Source organism: Seriola lalandi, unplaced genomic scaffold (assembly GCF_002814215.2).
Source record: "Seriola lalandi dorsalis isolate HSWRI2012SDOR001 ecotype SW California unplaced genomic scaffold, Sedor1 jcf7180002054885, whole genome shotgun sequence".
Lineage (NCBI taxonomy): Eukaryota > Metazoa > Chordata > Actinopteri > Carangiformes > Carangidae > Seriola > Seriola lalandi.
Window position 1 is genome coordinate 3,919,163 of NW_019525437.1, and position 17,437 is coordinate 3,936,599.

At 41.8% G+C, this 17,437-nt stretch overlaps 1 protein-coding gene across 1 annotated transcript in view; it reads right to left on the reverse strand.

The window, feature by feature from the left end:
• The window catches only part of slc22a23b (solute carrier family 22 member 23b), a 22,793-nt gene extending 12,033 nt beyond the window's left edge, over nt 1-10,760 (reverse strand). Inside the window, exons 1-3 of the mRNA XM_087179997.1 lie at nt 9,629-10,760; nt 7,714-7,817; nt 5,849-6,003 (exon numbers count right to left, since the gene is read on the reverse strand). Coding sequence (XP_087036123.1) covers nt 5,849-6,003; nt 7,714-7,817; nt 9,629-10,060 — 691 coding nt within the window. The 5' untranslated portion in view covers nt 10,061-10,760. The remainder of the gene's footprint in view (nt 1-5,848; nt 6,004-7,713; nt 7,818-9,628) is intronic.
• Between the last annotated feature and the right edge of the window lie 6,677 nt (nt 10,761-17,437).

Here is a 17,437-nt window from a genome sequence, read left to right on the forward strand (position 1 = left end):
TTTACATTTTATTAAAGCTTAAAGTTATGGAGAATTGAGGGCGCTTTTGGTCTCCACCAGCCACCAACTTCTCCACAGGTAGTAGCAAAGTTAGCAATGATTGGTGGGAACGTATGGATCAATAACAAAAAAGTTCATTATTCTGCAGCAATTGTGTTTCTTTAAAGATTTTGCTATTTTTTTTTCACATTGAAACTGTGTCTCTATTTGAATTATTGTAGCTGCTGTAAACCCAAGATGACGACAGCTGCAATCCTCTGAGAAGAAGCCACCTCTCCAGCTGACAGTGGTGAGTAAAGGTGCATCTTTAAATATGAATATCTTCTAAAGGAGTATGGACAATACTCAGTCATGATTACACACAGCTTTCTGTCCTAAAATGAAAAGAAAACAAGGAAAAATCAAGAGCAGGAGGAAGCTCAATACCAACAGTTCCCAGAGGATGGCCCAGAGGAAGGTGCTAAAGTGCAAACTAATAAACCCGTGTAGAATTGCTGCCACAACCAAATATGCACAAAACAAACACACACACACACACACACACACACAGATCAACACATTTACATTAGCAGAGCCAACGAAAGCTCTAGTGGAGTTTATTATGCGCTGCATGTTGCGGCGAGATAACTGAAATGATGAGAGATTTCAAATGAGCCTCGAGAAAATGAGCAAGTGAGGGTGTGACTGCTGGTAGTAATAAAATGGTAGTGAGAGAGTGAAAGAGAGAGAGAGAGGAGGAGCAGGGTGGGATGAATGGAGCAGAGGAGAGTCGAGGAGGAGAAAATGAAAAAGGGCTAGAGAGCTGCTGGATTCAGAAATACAAATTCAGCACCGCATTTACAGTGACAAAGGGTGAAAGGAGGGAAAGAAAAAGGGTGTTTATGTGGGGAGATAGAAAGGAAAAGGATGGAACACTGCAATCACAGCACACATGCGTACTTGCTGTCCAATCATCCATAATACAGTATATGCATGTTACATGTGTGTTTTTAGGACTCCTCTATCTGGTGTGCTTTCCGCTGCAGCCTGTTTAGCACACAGCTGTCAGGCACAGTGATGAGCCTCTGTTGTGTTGTGCTGCCTCTGTACTCCAGCATGTTAGATTCTAAATGAAGCCATGACTCTGGTGTTAAAATGCTGGTTTTCGGATGATTTGAGGGTTTTTACGTCCCAAACATCTGCCCCATTTTAGCGCGCTGCTGCAGGGGAATGATCTTAAACATAGAGACAAAGCAACCAATGAGTGTTTTTATGACTGGAGAGGAGCGATCCCCATTCGCCGGGTTTGTCACATGACCAGCTGAATGTGTGTTTCACCTGCTGAAGACCAACCTGAATGTGAATGTGATGATATCAAGTGTCTGTTGATGTTTTTTGGTCAAAGCCTTCACAAAGTTGAAAAGCAAAGAATTGGACACCAAATGTTAAAGGAATGTTCCAGTTTACAATATTCCAGTGTTTTACCTGAAACATTTGAAAACACGAAATCATGTGCAATTATCTGAACCACTTTATTTAGAGGAAAAACTTAAAGTGAGGGCGCTCCAAAATGTTAATAATGATACCTAATATCACAGGTAAACTATGTCTTAATAATTGTGGTGAGTATAGACTAAAGTTGAACTAGGAGGTCAGTTTGTAAACTGTGATTCATGCATAAAACAGACAGTTTGGGTGGTATTTTAATGTTAGCATTTGTTTTCTCTTCCAGATAAACTTGGCCAAACCTTTTGGCAGGTTTACAACCCACCTGATTGGCTGACTGTGTTTCTCACCTTCCTTCTAGCGGTGTCGCTGCATTTCCAGATTTTACGACCATACCACAGTACCACAACCATATTTATTGTTATTGTTATAATCAGAAAGAAACTAAGTCAAAGACAATTTCATTTAAATTTATCCCACTTACTTTTGGCCCACTAAAACCAAGAGAATCAAGGACACTTCCTACACAAAACTTGGGATATTGTGCATAAAAAGAGCCACTCAACCCCCAGTATGGATGTGAACACCTTCAAAGTAAAGCTGAAGGTCAGCGCTTCAACCTCATAGTCATTTTTTCACTTCAAATCCAAAGCACTGTAGCACAGAGCCAACAAAACAAAACAATGTGTTACTGCCAAAATACTGATCGACTGTGGTGTTTCTGTCCTGCATGACAGAAAATAGATACTTTTGTTCCTCTCCTGGCAAACAAGTAAAGGAGAAACAAGGTAAAAAAGGATTTTCATATCTGTCTTCTTTTTGTGGAATAATGAAAAATTGCCAGTTGGGCGTCATTGCCTTGCAGCTCATGTATTAGTACAGTGTGTTTCAGACTTTGAACATGTGTTTATTCGAAGCTTCAAATGTCTTCATGATTCGTTTCATGCTGTTATTCTACATGCGCTTCACTGTTAATGGGGTGGCAGTGTCTATTATCTGCTGTCAGAGAGTGAATTCACTTTAAAGCGAGTTGTTCTGTGGCAGCGAGCCGAATGTTCCTCCTACTGTATGTATCCACACCTCACACAACACCTCATGCAAACACCTTTTTTTCATTGTACTTCAAAGTGCATGCCTGCAATCTGTTCTCTCTCTCTGTCACACACACACACACGCACACACAAACACACACACACACACGTACGAACATACGTTACTAATCCATTGTTGAGTGATCATCGAGCACACCAACAAGTGAAATGGAAAAATAGAAAAATTGCCTCCCATTACAGGTATTTGTGTTTGGCAAACAGGCTGTGATAACATGAAACAAATTATTTAAGTGTGTGTGTGTGTGTGTGTGTGTGTGTGTGTGTGTGTGTGTGTGTGACATGAATGAGCAAAGTATATAAACAGATAAAGAGGGGGAGGAGGAAAGGTAGAATGGAGTTTTAGGCAAAATGGGAGGAACTGTCACCTGAGATTTAAATGTCATGTTGAAATGTTGCTATTGCTACATAGCTAATGTTAGCATTAACAGCGGTTCACCTACCAGTCTTGATAAGCGCTTAGCCATCACTGCGTTTACAAGACGAGGCTACAATATGTCCTCTGAGCAGTGCTACCTCTTCACAGCAGCCTGGACACTGCAGTGACTCAATGTTAGAAAGAGACGAGACAGGCTGGGGCTAGCTGGTTAGCATGCTAACTTCCGTAGAAGAAAAGAAGTGAAAAGAAGCAAAACAAGAGGGTTGCTTTACACCTCTGGAGACAGCTGTTGGTGAGTAAAGGAATGAAGTTTGTTGCTGAACTGACTGGTAAGTAAACAGCTGTTAATGCTAAAGTTAGCTATGTAGCAATAACAAAACTTGCAAGTAGCTCCTTTAAATATTACTGATTTATGTAAGTACAGACTTAACAGACTTTCTTTAGGAAACTATGAACTTTTATGTAATAGTTTACTTGACTGGTTGACTGGTTTCAGAATAAAAAAATAAGAAAACTTGGGAGGACCTCAACAGTGAGCAAAAACATTATTTTATCTAAATCAATTAATGTTGTAGCTTGTTGCAAGTGTGTATCACAAACTTATCTTGGTTAATACACAAGGACCAGCCTACGATTTAAATTACGATTTTAACATTGGTTTGAAAAGGTGCAGTTCAACACTTTCCTGAAATTATTCAGCCCTAATACAGAAGAGCTCAAAAAGCTAGCAGACATGAATTCCTTGTGCTGATAAAGGTAAATAAATGCATTTTTTATTCACTGTTCAAGTTACACTTGTCATTTGTAGCCGTTAACAGTGTTGTGTTAGTGTTTGGCCAGTTAGCTAAGTGGCTCCAGGGAAAGGAATGTCGGCATCATCACCGGGTCAAAGTGTCAGCTAGCAGTTAGCATGCTAACACACGACATTAAACGTGGTAAACATTATACCTGCTAAACATGTTAGCATGACCACGGACTCTTAGTCTTAGAATTTCTTATTTTATTCGTATTTTCCATTTGCTCGACCATAAGCTGCTGCATATCTTTGGAATGGCCCAAATAAGTCCAATGTAATCAGGTAGTTGTAGTGTTGTCTTCATCTTCCTTAAAACATGCTTTGACACTAAATTCTTTCCACTCTTCCACTCACAACTCCCTGTGACTTGAACTTAAAGGGCAGGCACCATAAACTACAACGTTATGTGTATGTTGTTTGCCTTTGTGTACATCACAGATTAAATTCAACTCTCAGGGGCCTCTCGGCAGACGGCTTGGAGGCGTACATTTTGTTTGTTTGTTTTTAGAAGCGGTTCAGCAGAGATTTATCTGGAACCCCTGCTGGGAGGGACAAAACCCGCCCCATCGCCAGAGCTCAAAGTCTGCCCTCACTTCACGCATAACGTATGACTAATCTCTGACCAGCCTGAAAGAGAGAGCTGGCCTAACAGAGGGTGAGAAAGAGGGGGACATCAGCAGGGAGAAGGGACAGTGGGGAATGCAGCAGGGGGTGAGGGCTTTCTTCAGGGAAATAAAAACGCTATCAGCCAGTGGTGTCATTTTGATCACCTTGGCTAGTTGCTGCTTAACAGAGGCCCTGAGGGGACATGGAAGACAACATTATAGAAGGGGGAGGGAAGATCTATTTCTGGGCTCTCTTACAAAAACCTTGCACATATAAACAGTTGAAGTCCTGACATCTGCAGTTTCAGCTTCTGTAACTCTGTATTTACTATTAGAATTCAAATTTTTACTGATTTCAACAAAGTAAAACAACAATTAGCTATTTAGCATACAAAAAACTACAGCATCCATTCAGTTCAAGCACAGCAGTGCATGTAATAAAGTATGTCTTTGTAACTGTTGGTTTCAACCTCACTCATAATATCTACCAGGACTTTCCTCTAATATCATATGTTCATGTTTTTAGCTGTGATTTTTTGCCAATGCCACTCGCCCTCCCTGTCCTACTTTAGCTACAACTAACTCTGAACTAGCTCCTCTTACCAAGGTGGTGACATTTAACCAACAAAGGTCTTGGGCTTCAGGGAAATGGTAATTGCTGAAGCTGCTAAAAACAGACATATTAAACAATGGTATTAGATGACAGATTTATATTCTAAGCCTGGATTACGTTTCATACTAAACCCTGTAAATTCTAGCTGCACATTGGATCTCTATTACTAACTGGCATCACAAAAATAATGAATATGTTAAAATATGTGACATTTTAAACTGTAGAGGCTGATGTGCTGACAGTATCTACACATTAAATGACAGTGTGGGGATAAAGCACAGGTCAGGAGAAATATTTTTGGCAACAGTCATTAAAGAGGAATTAAACAATGAACACTTAAGCCTCATCTGAGGCTTCTTTTGACAGCAAATATGTGTTTTTCTTACATTTCTGTGAATAAGGCGATTGTTTTTGGTTTGTTTTTGGTGTATTGGCAACTTTTTAATATATTAGAGCTTTATATGTGACTGTGTAAGTGACAGACACATAAAAAACTGGACTTTTCTTATTGCTTATTGAACAAGGGCAATACACAATACATTTATTACACCAGATATAGTTAAAAACTAAATTCGATCTGCAGTGCCTGAAGTTTTATACAGTCCACCAGCCTTTATCAAAATGGAGACAGGGATTACAGATCTGACCAAACAAATATTGATACTCAATAACTGGAATAAACTGGCGAACTAAAAACAAACAATGAAACTTATTCAAGAAGCACAAGAAGTTATGAGGTATCCTGGACACACAAACTTCAAACATGTCCCATCTTTATGTCCCTTCCAAGGCTCCGTACTACTCAGGCATCAATGGTTAGATTAAATAAGGACAACAAAGAGGAAGAATGAGGAAATACAGGCGCAGAAAAGCACAGAGAAAAAAGCAGACATGCGTGAGGTGGTGAAAGCAGGTACTTACTGAGCACGTAGAGGGAGAGAGCGAGGCCCGCCAAGCAGAAACCCTCAAAGAAGCGCAAGGTGCTGAACATGGTGACGTTTACAGAGAAGGCAACACTCAGACCAAACACCAGCATGAAAAGCACCGAGAGAATCAACACTGGGTGTCGACCAAACCTTAGGAACAGGAGGGAAAAGACAGAAAGAGAAAGATGCAGCACAGTGTTTAGAAACTGTCACAAACTGTAGAAAAGAAGCTTTTGATGTGCAGTCGGGTGAAAGGGATCATTCCACTCATTGTTTCCCTCAGACTCTGTGGACTGTGAACTTCCTGGTTTAAGGGGGGTCAGTAGATCAGTGGGTCAGGTCAGAGCTGAGGCCTCTGTGCCCTGCACATTTCTTTACATTGTTTCCATGGTCACTGATCCCAAACACAATGCTGGGACTTTTTTTCCCACGAGGCAGCTCAGGTGGTTCGCAGGCTACAGACGTGACCACAATGAATTCCACGGACAACAGCGTGGCTTAAAGGGTCATTTCACCAAATTACAAAAAGACATTTTCTCACTTAGCAGATAGTTTCGGTTTGAATTGTCCATAATTTGAGAATGAAGTTTTTTGAGTTGAGTTTTAAAAAACTTAATGAAAAGAATTTATAATCAACATTGGCTAACTCACAAACTGAAATAATACTGAAGAAATGATCTGTACTAAAACTGCTAACAGTGTGATCTGTGGAATATAAGGGAGTGACGGGGACATTGTTTCTAGAAGAGGCTGTTATTGCTGAATTTTTAGCAATGCTAGCAGCAGGGCTCTGTCCAGTAGCTCAGTATAGACTCAAATATTTTAGAAAGTATCAGCTGGATGCCTTGAGATTTGGTACAGATATGTATGATTCCTACAGGATGAATCTAAATGACTTTGGCGATACCCTGACATTCAATCTAGCACCACCAGCAGGTTGGAGCTCTCACTTAACTTGTGAAATACCTCAATATCTACCAGATGGATTGGCAGAGTGAAATATCTCGACAAATACTGGGTTGATTTCCATGAAATTTGGTTCAGACATTCATTCATAAAAGTCATTGTGTCACTAACAATCCGTACTGGTCAAAGCTGAAGCAGGAAATAATTCTTTGAACTGTGGTGAACATGTACAATGGATAGTTCAGGGAATAATTCTACTGTTTGCCTTTGTTTTCTCTTCCAGATGTGTTTGGCTGTCCTGGAGGTTTGTTTTCAATCTGATCATCTGACTTCTTGTGTTTCTTGCCACATTGGACGTCTTTGTAATAATGCTGCAAGATCTCGGCTATTGGTTTGGTGAGTACGACATCTTCATAACCTTTTTTGATTATAGATCAGGTCTAGGTTCTATATTAATACTGTGAAAGTATCAAAGCACTCAGTCCACAGAGAAATGCACACATCCTGTATTCAGAAACTGAGCCTTAAAACCAGCCGTCAGGACTTCTGTAACTTTGTGATGTCACAACAAAGCAGTCACCGCTCTCAGCCATGCCTCAAGCCCACCTGGACCCACCATCCAACCTTGCAGGATTTGGTTTCACTGATTGTTTTTACCTGAAATCTGCTATATTTTTATTGGATCACTCAGAAAACAGTCAGCCAATCAGAAGGGAGGCTCGGAGCCTCCTCTCTTCTGATTGACTCACCAACCTGTTGTTACTAGAGCTCCAGAGAGAAGCCTGAGAGAGGAGATGTAAAACTACATTGAGATGGTTTTTGGTTCTTAGAACCACAAATATATCTTCTTATGGATCAACACTTCAAATAAAACACAGGAGAAGAGGAAAATATGGAGCTTTAAACTAACACACTGTAGAAAGGCACAAAACAGAAATGAAGGAGGCAGCATACCAGTCGGCCATGACACCCATCACTAGGTAGCCAAATATGGAGCCCACCAGCAAAGAGAACTTGGCAATGTGCACCTTCCAGGCAGAGTCGCACACCAGGTTCCACTGAAACAGAGACAAAGAGAAACAGAAGAACATTAGCCAACTTCTCACAGAGAACCACCCACAACAAGATAAAAGGGAATTAAACATCAGCAGACGAGCAGTTTTTTAATCTGAAAGCTGCACAGAAACAAAAAAAGAAATGTGGGCTTCTCTCATCACAAGTCTGTCAAACTCTTTTCACTCTCTGACTCACTGTTTTGATAATTCATGAAGGCTGATGAGTGAGCAAACATGCTGCGGACGCTTTTGAAATATTCAAATGTGTGTTATAAAAGGAAAAGAGAGAAAACACAAGAACGTATATATGTACGTGTGTGTGAGAGAGAGAGAGAGAAAAGCAAGCGTGTGTGTGTGTGTGTATGTGTGTGTGTGTGTGTGTGTGTGAATGTGGGCGCGTGTCTATAATAACAGCAATCAATAGTTTTCCACTCTTTCCTCTGAGCTCATGGGTCAGTGCACACAACGCTGCAGCTCTCAGCATCTGAAACTCAGCCAAGGACACGTGGAAGCACGATGTGTACTCTTATATTTGTGCACGACCCTGAAAGTATCTGCAGGAGCCTGGTGGACCGATTCAGCTGTGTGTGAAAGTAGTGTTGGTCTTTAACAATGATTTACAGAACTCCCCGCTGTGCAGAGGAGCAGAGAGGAGAGGGCTGAAGGAGATGATCATCGGTTATGAATGATGATTTTGGTTGTGAAATGGCCGGTGATGGTGAAGGAACACAGTCAGTATGGGTTTATTATGTACAGGCTATTAGCACCAGTGTTGAGAGAAAACATATGACACACACACACACAGAGCTGGGTGTTAATGCAAAATTCCAAAGAATTTTTTTGACTATCAGTGCAATTGTATCAAGATAATATGATCAGATAGTGTCATTGTTTTATAAGGTTCTGCATCCAAATTAGATTCCAAGCAATTTGCAATGAAAAACGAACAATTTGGTTGTTGAAATTGAAAACTGCATTGCTTTAGTAACCTATCAGGTGGCCCCCAGTAGCTGGACCCCTATACCTACTGATATTGAAGGATCTACACCATTAGTGATCAGATTGGATATTGGCTAATATGACTAATCCACATTAGATACAGTTCGTTCGTCAAAGTCATTATGAAATTCTGAGTTTCTGTCATGCCTGGTCCCTGAATCACATTTTAGCATCACCGCAATCTGTGAAGCTTACAGATTTAGTTTGGAAAAAAGAGAGTTAAGCCTCCTGGTGTTGGATTGGATTAATGTGAATCAACATAGGCCGACGCACTGAGCTGAGATATCAGGATCAATATCCGGAGGTAAAACGGTGCATCAGTGCATCCCTAGTTCTCTGGCTTTAGGGCTGTTTCCCACTTTGACCAGTTGGGAATCCAGAAGTGTGTATGCATAACAGTGGGACAATTTATTGAATTGAACATTTGATTATTTGTTTGCCATATTGTGGTACACTGTAGAAAAAGTGTTATTAATATTGCAGTACTGATTTCAACCTTATCACCCAGTCCCATAACACACACACACACACACACACACACACTGTACATGCTACAGTAGCCTACTATCAGCTGCTGCATTCTCTGAGCTCAACACACGCGCGCGCGCGCACACACACACACACACACACATCTTGTCATATTGAGGTCAGTGGGTAACTTGTTAGTCAGCTGTGTCGGAGCAGCTTTAAACTGAGACTGGCAGCGATGATGAAGACACGGGGTGGTGAGGATGAGGATGATGATGGTGAACAGAGTGATTTTTTTTTCTGTCATGGAGATAACACTGTGGGTCTATCTGGTTCTCACTCGTTACCTTGGTAACCACATTCTGACTAAGTCCCGTCTGCAGCTCCAGCCTCCACTCCTTGCAGGCGCACAGTAGCACACCGCTGCCGTCGCCGTATCCCTCCCCGGTGCCGTTGCCTTTGAGTTGCAGCGCTGGCGATCCCCCTGTGACGGTGACCGGCGGGGACGCCACGGTCCAGTTACTCCCGTTTGTGAGGGGTTGCACGCACGTGCCATTGGGTTGCGCCAGGAGGAAATAATCCGAAAACTGGCTAAAGCCGATGAACAATGCTGGTATCCAGGTCAGGACCACGAGCTGTTTCTGGTGTTTCCCGAAGCCCCCCAGAGACGGCAGAACCGAGCCGTCGATGTGCGGTAGCAGCCGGGGCGCCGGGTGCTCCAGCGGAGTGAAGCCGTTCTCGGGCGGGTGGTCCTGCGCCTCCGGCCGGCCGGCTGCCATCACGGCCCGGCCACAAAAGAGAGCAGCTGGGCGCAACAGCGGGCGATGCAAAGCCCCCGCTCTGTTGCTCTACGCGCACTCTGCGTTAAGCCCTTTGACACAAAGAAAGCCCACAGCGCAGCGCAGATAAATCCTGTGTACAACCAGCAAAAGCCCCGATCCAAAAAAAAAAGGTGGTCTCCGGTCCGTTCAGACGTGCAGAGGCACCGAATCACCGAACAGTCGCCCTCATGGCGAGGGGGTTCCAAGCGACCAGGGGATGTCCGAGTGGGGTGGCTGTGTCAGGGGGAGAGGGCTGTGGAGAAGCTCCCGGAGAGGAGTGCACTCGGCATGCTCATACGCACGGGCTTCATATTCCATAAGTACGGCTCCTACAGCGGGATCCATCCATGTGGGGCTGAACTGGGCCAGGCCTGCTGGTTGTGTAGAAGTGGAACATGGAGCTACATCCAGATTAGGATCCACTAAACATCTGCTGGTCCTTCATCCATGAGCGCCACAGGTCTCATACCTGCCCAGGCTGTGACCTCCTGGAGGTGCGCATCACTTAGTTCCTCAAGTCCGCAACAGCCGAGCTCCCAGTCATCAGCGGTCCACTTTGACGTTGTTGAGTTCAGGGACGCTCAGGGTGGAATATGCTCCTCGGTTTGTCGCCGTCTAGTCAATGGGACACGGTGCCAAAGCGGGGCTTGGAGCAAAAGATTGGGGAGGAGGGAGGAGGAAAAAAAAGGGGGGGGGGCAAACCCCGCCCTCCCTCGGTCGCGCTATGAGCTGCGATTGGAGAGCCTTCAAAGGGCGACTGCACCACTGACGGGCATCTGCAGGCAACAATGATCCCCTTTGTGCAGCTTCTACCTTCTCCACTCAATATAAAGCTTGTTAGAATCACTCATCATTCACGTCTCCATCGATTCCACATGATTTATGATGTGAGGATCAAGTGGAGATGTTGCTCCAGTTTTTTTTTTCTTGTGGGTGGTTTGTGTTGATGCGTTTGCTGAACGTCCTACGGAGACTGTTTTGCGTCATATGATTTTTTTTTGTAACCGCCATATAAATAGGCAGCATTAGTTACTGGTTTGGGGGAGACAATGGAAGGATGGAAGGGTTTCTTGGATGATGCGCTGCCGCGAGGGGGCGTCAAACGATCACGGTGCACGTCCATGCATCAGTTTTTCTCGTTTAATTGGACTCTCAGCAAAATATGCAGACAGAAAATAAAACATAGCTCACACTGCTGGGCTGCCAAAGGTGCAATAAAGCAAGATTTGAACGTCCTTAAACGGATGCACATGTGGGTGTTGATGAGGCTGCAGCTGCTCCCACATGACTCTGTGAGAGTGACCTTGAGATTTAAGTGACAGATTTTCCCTCTGCATTGGAGGAGCCTGCAGAACGTGTGTGTGTGTGTGTGTGTGTATGTGTGTGTATGTGTGTGTATGTATGTGTATGTATGTGTGTGTGTGCGCGCGCGCGTGTATTAACCTGATAGCAAACACTTCATTCCTGATGTCTCTGAATGATATGGAGCTGGTTTTCAGGGCGAGGCTGACAGTGTAGCAGGGAGGTGACAACTTGTGCTCAGCTTTCACTCATCTCTCCCCTCCTCCCACCTTTCTCCTCCTCCTCCTCCTCCTGAGAGACTTATTAAGGTTTGAGATGGAGGAGGAGGCTGAGAACAAGATGAGGAGGTGTGTGTGTGTGTGTGTGTGTGTGTGTGTGTGTGTTATGTCATCTGTTACATTTTGCCAACCACACCCGTACTATGACACATACCAGAGCTGATTCAGACCCTAACTAGAGCGTGACCCCCCCACATGCACATACTAATTCAAGAAAATAGCTCAAATTACATAAGGCGAAATGAACTAAATGTCAATGTCAGCAATCGTTTGATTTGTTTATGGTAATTTTACTGCTATATCCAAATGAACATAATGATTTATTGGTGTTGCTACACACAGCATTTTTGGAATGGTGTTAAAGCCGAGAGGCTGTTAGCTTAGCTTTGCGTAAAGGCTGTAAACATTTATTCTGGATCTGGTCAGAGTTAAAAAACACACTAACCAGCACCTTCATATATTAACATGTTGCATCTTGTTTGTTTAATTCGAACTCAAACCAAAATGCAAAAGAGACAATTTCTGGGTTTTCGGTGAGTCAGCTGCTAAGAAAGTTCAGCTGTCACTGACTTGTGTTGTGCTTCAGAGCCACCTGCTGGACATTTGTGACAGGCAGAGTTGCTGCACTCAATCCAGACCTATTTAATACACACCATATGTGCAATATCCCTTATCTGCTGCTATTTTTTGTTATACTGAAGTATTGTATGTAGTATAATGTTACAGTACATTATTATCTATTATTTATCTTTTTTTAAGTATTGATATTGACATTTTGCAGCTTTCTTATCTCTGTAATGTCACTTTGCTGCTGACACTGTGAATTTCCCCACTGTAGGACTAATAATGGACTATCTTATCTTATCTTATCTTATCTTATCTTATCTTAACTGATCCATTCAGTTAAGAGGGTGCTACAGTTTAACTTCCTATTCTTTTTGTCTATTTCTGTCTGTGTGTACAGCTAACTGTAAGTAAAATGGTAACACATTTCTGTTTATGTATCGGCTATACCTGTTTCCCCATTTCCAGTCTTTATGCTAATCTATGCTAACCATCTTACAGCTCCACCTCCACAGACACATACAGGGATACTGATCTTCTCATGCAGCCTAACTCTTGGCAAGAAAGCAAATAAGCTTATTTCCCAAAATGTTGTACTATCCCTTTAATATCCCTTTAATGCTAAAGGATTATATCGCTGTTTGTGCTTTTGTAGACACAAAAATATATATTTTACATTACTGCTGATCAAGGTAGACAATAGGGTTTTAGATTTTTTTGAATGTATTTACACATCCACTGGTTTTCATTAATGTCACCATTACATCTTCTCTTCTTCTAATGACAATATGAATTTAAGAAAACTCAGTCTCTGCTAAATGATTTTCATACTGTAGTGAAATAAATGAAAATGAATGCAAGGTTTGTCATGCAGAATCAACAATTTAAACCACTACACCATGCTTTGACTAGCAGACATGTAACATATACTGTACATGAACATCTAGCAAAAGGGTTCGAACAAGGAAAGATTTCAGCCACAAATCATCTTCCTTAGGTAAAGGTGAGGGGATAAGATCATATGTGATGACATGTCACACATCATCTATAAATTAGGTAACTGATAATCTCCATGTGACAACATTGTACCCATCCAGTCATTCAATTTCAGTGGAGTGATCACATGATGCTCAAGTAAATGTCACATCAATATTTTTAGATAACAAAACATGTAGCAAAACAGAAAGAAAGAAAAAGTCAAGTGTCCTTGATAATATTAAAAAAACAATTAAAATCTTGAATGTTAAATTAATATATAAATTAGCAGGCTACTTAAAATGACTGGAAGTCACTATGTAATATATATAACGCCGCCATGGTCCTTTAGGTCTCCCAAATAAAGTTACAGTTCATCTGTCTCTACTGTCAGGCCTGGAGTGAAAGACTTCTTCTGTATATGAGGAGGTGGAGCAGCATCATTTGTCTCCATGAGACCATTGACCCAGATTGGTTCAGGTGTAATGTGTCAGCTCTCTAATGGCCCCTCCCTCCCATTCACCCCCTCCCTGATTCTGTCTCCAAAACCCCAGGGGACATATCCATGTCACCCTGCTGCACAGGTAAACCACTGTCACAAGATCAGTGAGCTACAGCAGCCTGCAGTCTGCCTGTTCTCCTGTCTTATACTGCCTTAAACCAGACAGCAGGATACACAGCCAACCCATATTAATATTCATGACAGCTCCTGTGGGTTTACAGGATCTTTACACATACTGCCTGTGTGCAATTTCATCACTAATATCACATAAACAGAAAACATGGGAGATACAGGCAGCCATGTTGAAACTGAGCACGGGTTCTCACCAATTCCCCGCACAGTCATCTCTTTTGATGCAAACCGCCTCAGGCAATGAATGAGTCTAGTCTTTGTCTTATCCTCTCTAACATGCTCACCTGCACAGGTGCAAAGTCATTACAGGAAGAAGAGCCTTTTCTTTCTTTCTCCTCACTCCCCACGATTCAGCGAGCTGTATTAATAATTTACAGCCCTCAAAGCCTCCAGAATAAATGTCCCTACTCTTCCCTTTATATGACTCTGTGTGTGTGTGTGTGTGTGTGTGTGTGTGTGTGTGTGTGTGTGTGTCTTTTGGTATGTGGTTGCTACGTACGCAGCTCCACCCTATCCTCCACCACAGAGTCGGTATCAGAACATTTAAAGCGTGTGCAAATAGTGTCTGTGTATACAAAACAAATATAATCACACAGGCAAATTCAGGAAGAAATTCACAAGCTCTCCAAATATAAAAAACATAAATGACTCACATACTCATTAGCTTCTCTCATTGTTTCTTCTTTATCATCTAAATGAAGAAAATGTATCGTTTATATTGGATCTGGTGTTCCAAGTTGATTTTCATCGAGCTGAAAGTCTAACCGATCTATTTTAAGGATCATGCTTTGACTTTTTTTCAGTGGCCAGAATTAGAGAGAGACAAATTAACATGGAGAGAGAGGCAGGTTGAACAAAGGTAACCATCCAGATTATCTTAATATAAAGTTGAGGCCCTGTGCTTTATGTGCACCTGGGACACTTCATCTAACAAATCTCCTAGAATCTTTTTTCTCCTCTCTCTTTTTATATTTAGCAACAAGTAACGTCTAAAAGATTCGAGTTGTCAATAACCTTTAATAATTAATAGTAAAAACACATTTCTCACACAGAGGCAATTCAAATGGTTTTACATCAAAAAGAAAAAATTAGATTCAATAAACAGATTGGCTACTGTTTTCAAATTCAGTAAATTGCAGTACCATCCTGTGTGTTGCTGCACCTTTGAACAGTATGTTCGGTCATCTGAACAACTGAATCTCAGCTGTGGACTGACTCCAAACTTGTTCTGCAAATGAAAGTGCTCTCACCACCTGGCCTGTAACTCACCAAATCCAAGCTTACCAGGATCTGTATAGGTGTGTCATGGGTGTGCGAGCTGTGAGAGCGGCAAGTGCAGAAGCTCTTTCACTTGCAGAGATTGTTTAAATAAATACCAAATATTTTAAAGAAACAGTACATATGTTTTTGGAAATGTATTTACTGGAGAAAAAGTAGCCATTAAATGTTAATTAGCTTAAGAGGTGCTAGTGGATTTTCTTTTTTATCTTAACTCTTGGCAAGAAAGAAAATAAGTGTATGTTAAGTTCGTCCACAGTTCATTCATTCATTCATTGGTTCTTTGCTAGTCCCCTTTTCATTTCTTGTTCTTCTTCATTTGCATGTTCTTGACCAGCAACCATCTGAATTACTGCATACTGACTTTCTCTTTATGACAATTGATTGTCTGTGCCAAACATTTAAACATTTCTTAGGAAAAGGAAAGAAAGTGCTGTTTTCTACTCCTTATTTAAGGACATCTTCCCTTTTGCCCTTGCATCTGTCTTCTCTGCAACACCTGCTTATACAGGTGCAGCCATGGATGTTAACCTTGATATGTCATTAGTCTTGGGCAGAGAAAAGACACCCGAGGGCCCCACCCAACACACAAGTGCATAACCTGTTCTGTTCTTTCGTCTTCATGTGAATTCTTACATCAACCATGTAATAATGAGCTTGGAAGATATTTGACCTTTATTTAGTTTTAGGTGTGTGAACTGCAACAACCAAGTCTGTCTTTTACCTGAATCACTAATTCGTATCACAGGAGTCAAACCTTTTACGTCTGAAAGCATCGATTTGATGAATAGCAGATAAAAATATCTCTAGTTGAATACTGGCCTGAATTAAATTATATTTCAGTGTGTAGCATGTGCTAAACTAAACAATGAAATCTAGTGATGCAGAGGATTTTATCATGTTCTGCATTTCCATTTATAGGCTTGAATGCTGAGAACAATGTTGGACAATCAGCCACGCCTTGAACAGCAGGAATTATCTTTGTTCGTCATCAACACTTAATCTTGCGGCTGAATAACAGAACTTTCCCTTGACACACACATGCAGAGTGAAGATGCCAAGTACCTGACAAGATGAGACAGCCCCTCAGACGGTAAAGAAAACAAAACAAAACTATTAAAACACTCCTACTCTTACATGACTGTCAGAGTGAAGAGCGGTGAGCTGTCTGTACATGCAGCGAGGCGGTCTGAGTCAGCACGGCACTATTAACATGACCAGATACTGCAGCTCTGTCTGTGTCTATGTGTGTGTGTTTGTTTTTGTACATTAGGGGGTTTCACTCGATAGTAGGATTAATAAACAGCACTCCTCCCTTGATTCCTACTACTCATGGGTGTGTCTGTGGGTGTGGAGCCTGTATTTGCCCAGGAGCTTCACTCAACTCGCCTGTGGACGGAAGCCAAGCTGGAGATGATCACAGGGCGTTAAAAATATTAATATGATTTTGAAAAGTTCTAACGGCTCAAGGAGGACAAGTACAGGTGTTTCATTTTGAATATGCTTCACCCTTTTTGCATTAAAAATGCACAAAACTCTGACCTTAACTGACTCCAGTAATGAGAGTTTAATTGTTTTACAGTAGAGCCTCCAAAGCTTTTTGACTTGTGACCCTTTACAATGAAGAAACAGCTGTTTATGACCCCACATGTGGGCAAAATTAATCAATTAATTAATTAATATTATATTTAATTCCAAGGATTTTTAGGGACCCAAGGAGATAAAAGTAACCAATGTTTCAGCAAAAAAGCAAAAGATTATTCCAAAATTTTTAAGAGCAATAGTTTTTTTTTTTTTCTTGTTGTGAACCCTCATTTTATCTTGGGACCCATTGGGGGCCCTAACCCCCAAGTTGGGTATTGCAGCTTGACAGAATAGTGATGAGCAAATAAGAGCGCTTCTGCACATACAGACGCACACACACGCACACGCACACACATACACACACACACACACAGACACACTGTCATGTCAGGCAGCCTTTGAAACCCATTAAAGCATGCAAGCCTTATCCTGTCTCCAGAAATCAGGAATGAAAGGAGATGGGAGAGGGTGGGAACAGATGGGACTACGCCTCAGATATACACCCTAAAATGATTTAAGTTATTCAACCAGAGGAAAAAAACGACTCATACACTCATATAGTAAATGTGGTGAACTCAGTGGTTCATGTTACAGTTATGTAAGGCTTCTGTGCAGCAGGTTGTGCACGTAACTATAACAATCTCTGTGCTCTACCAGCGGCAAAAGTTCACCCACTAAAACATGCTCATGTAGACAAAGAGTTCAAGTTCAATGCTTTAT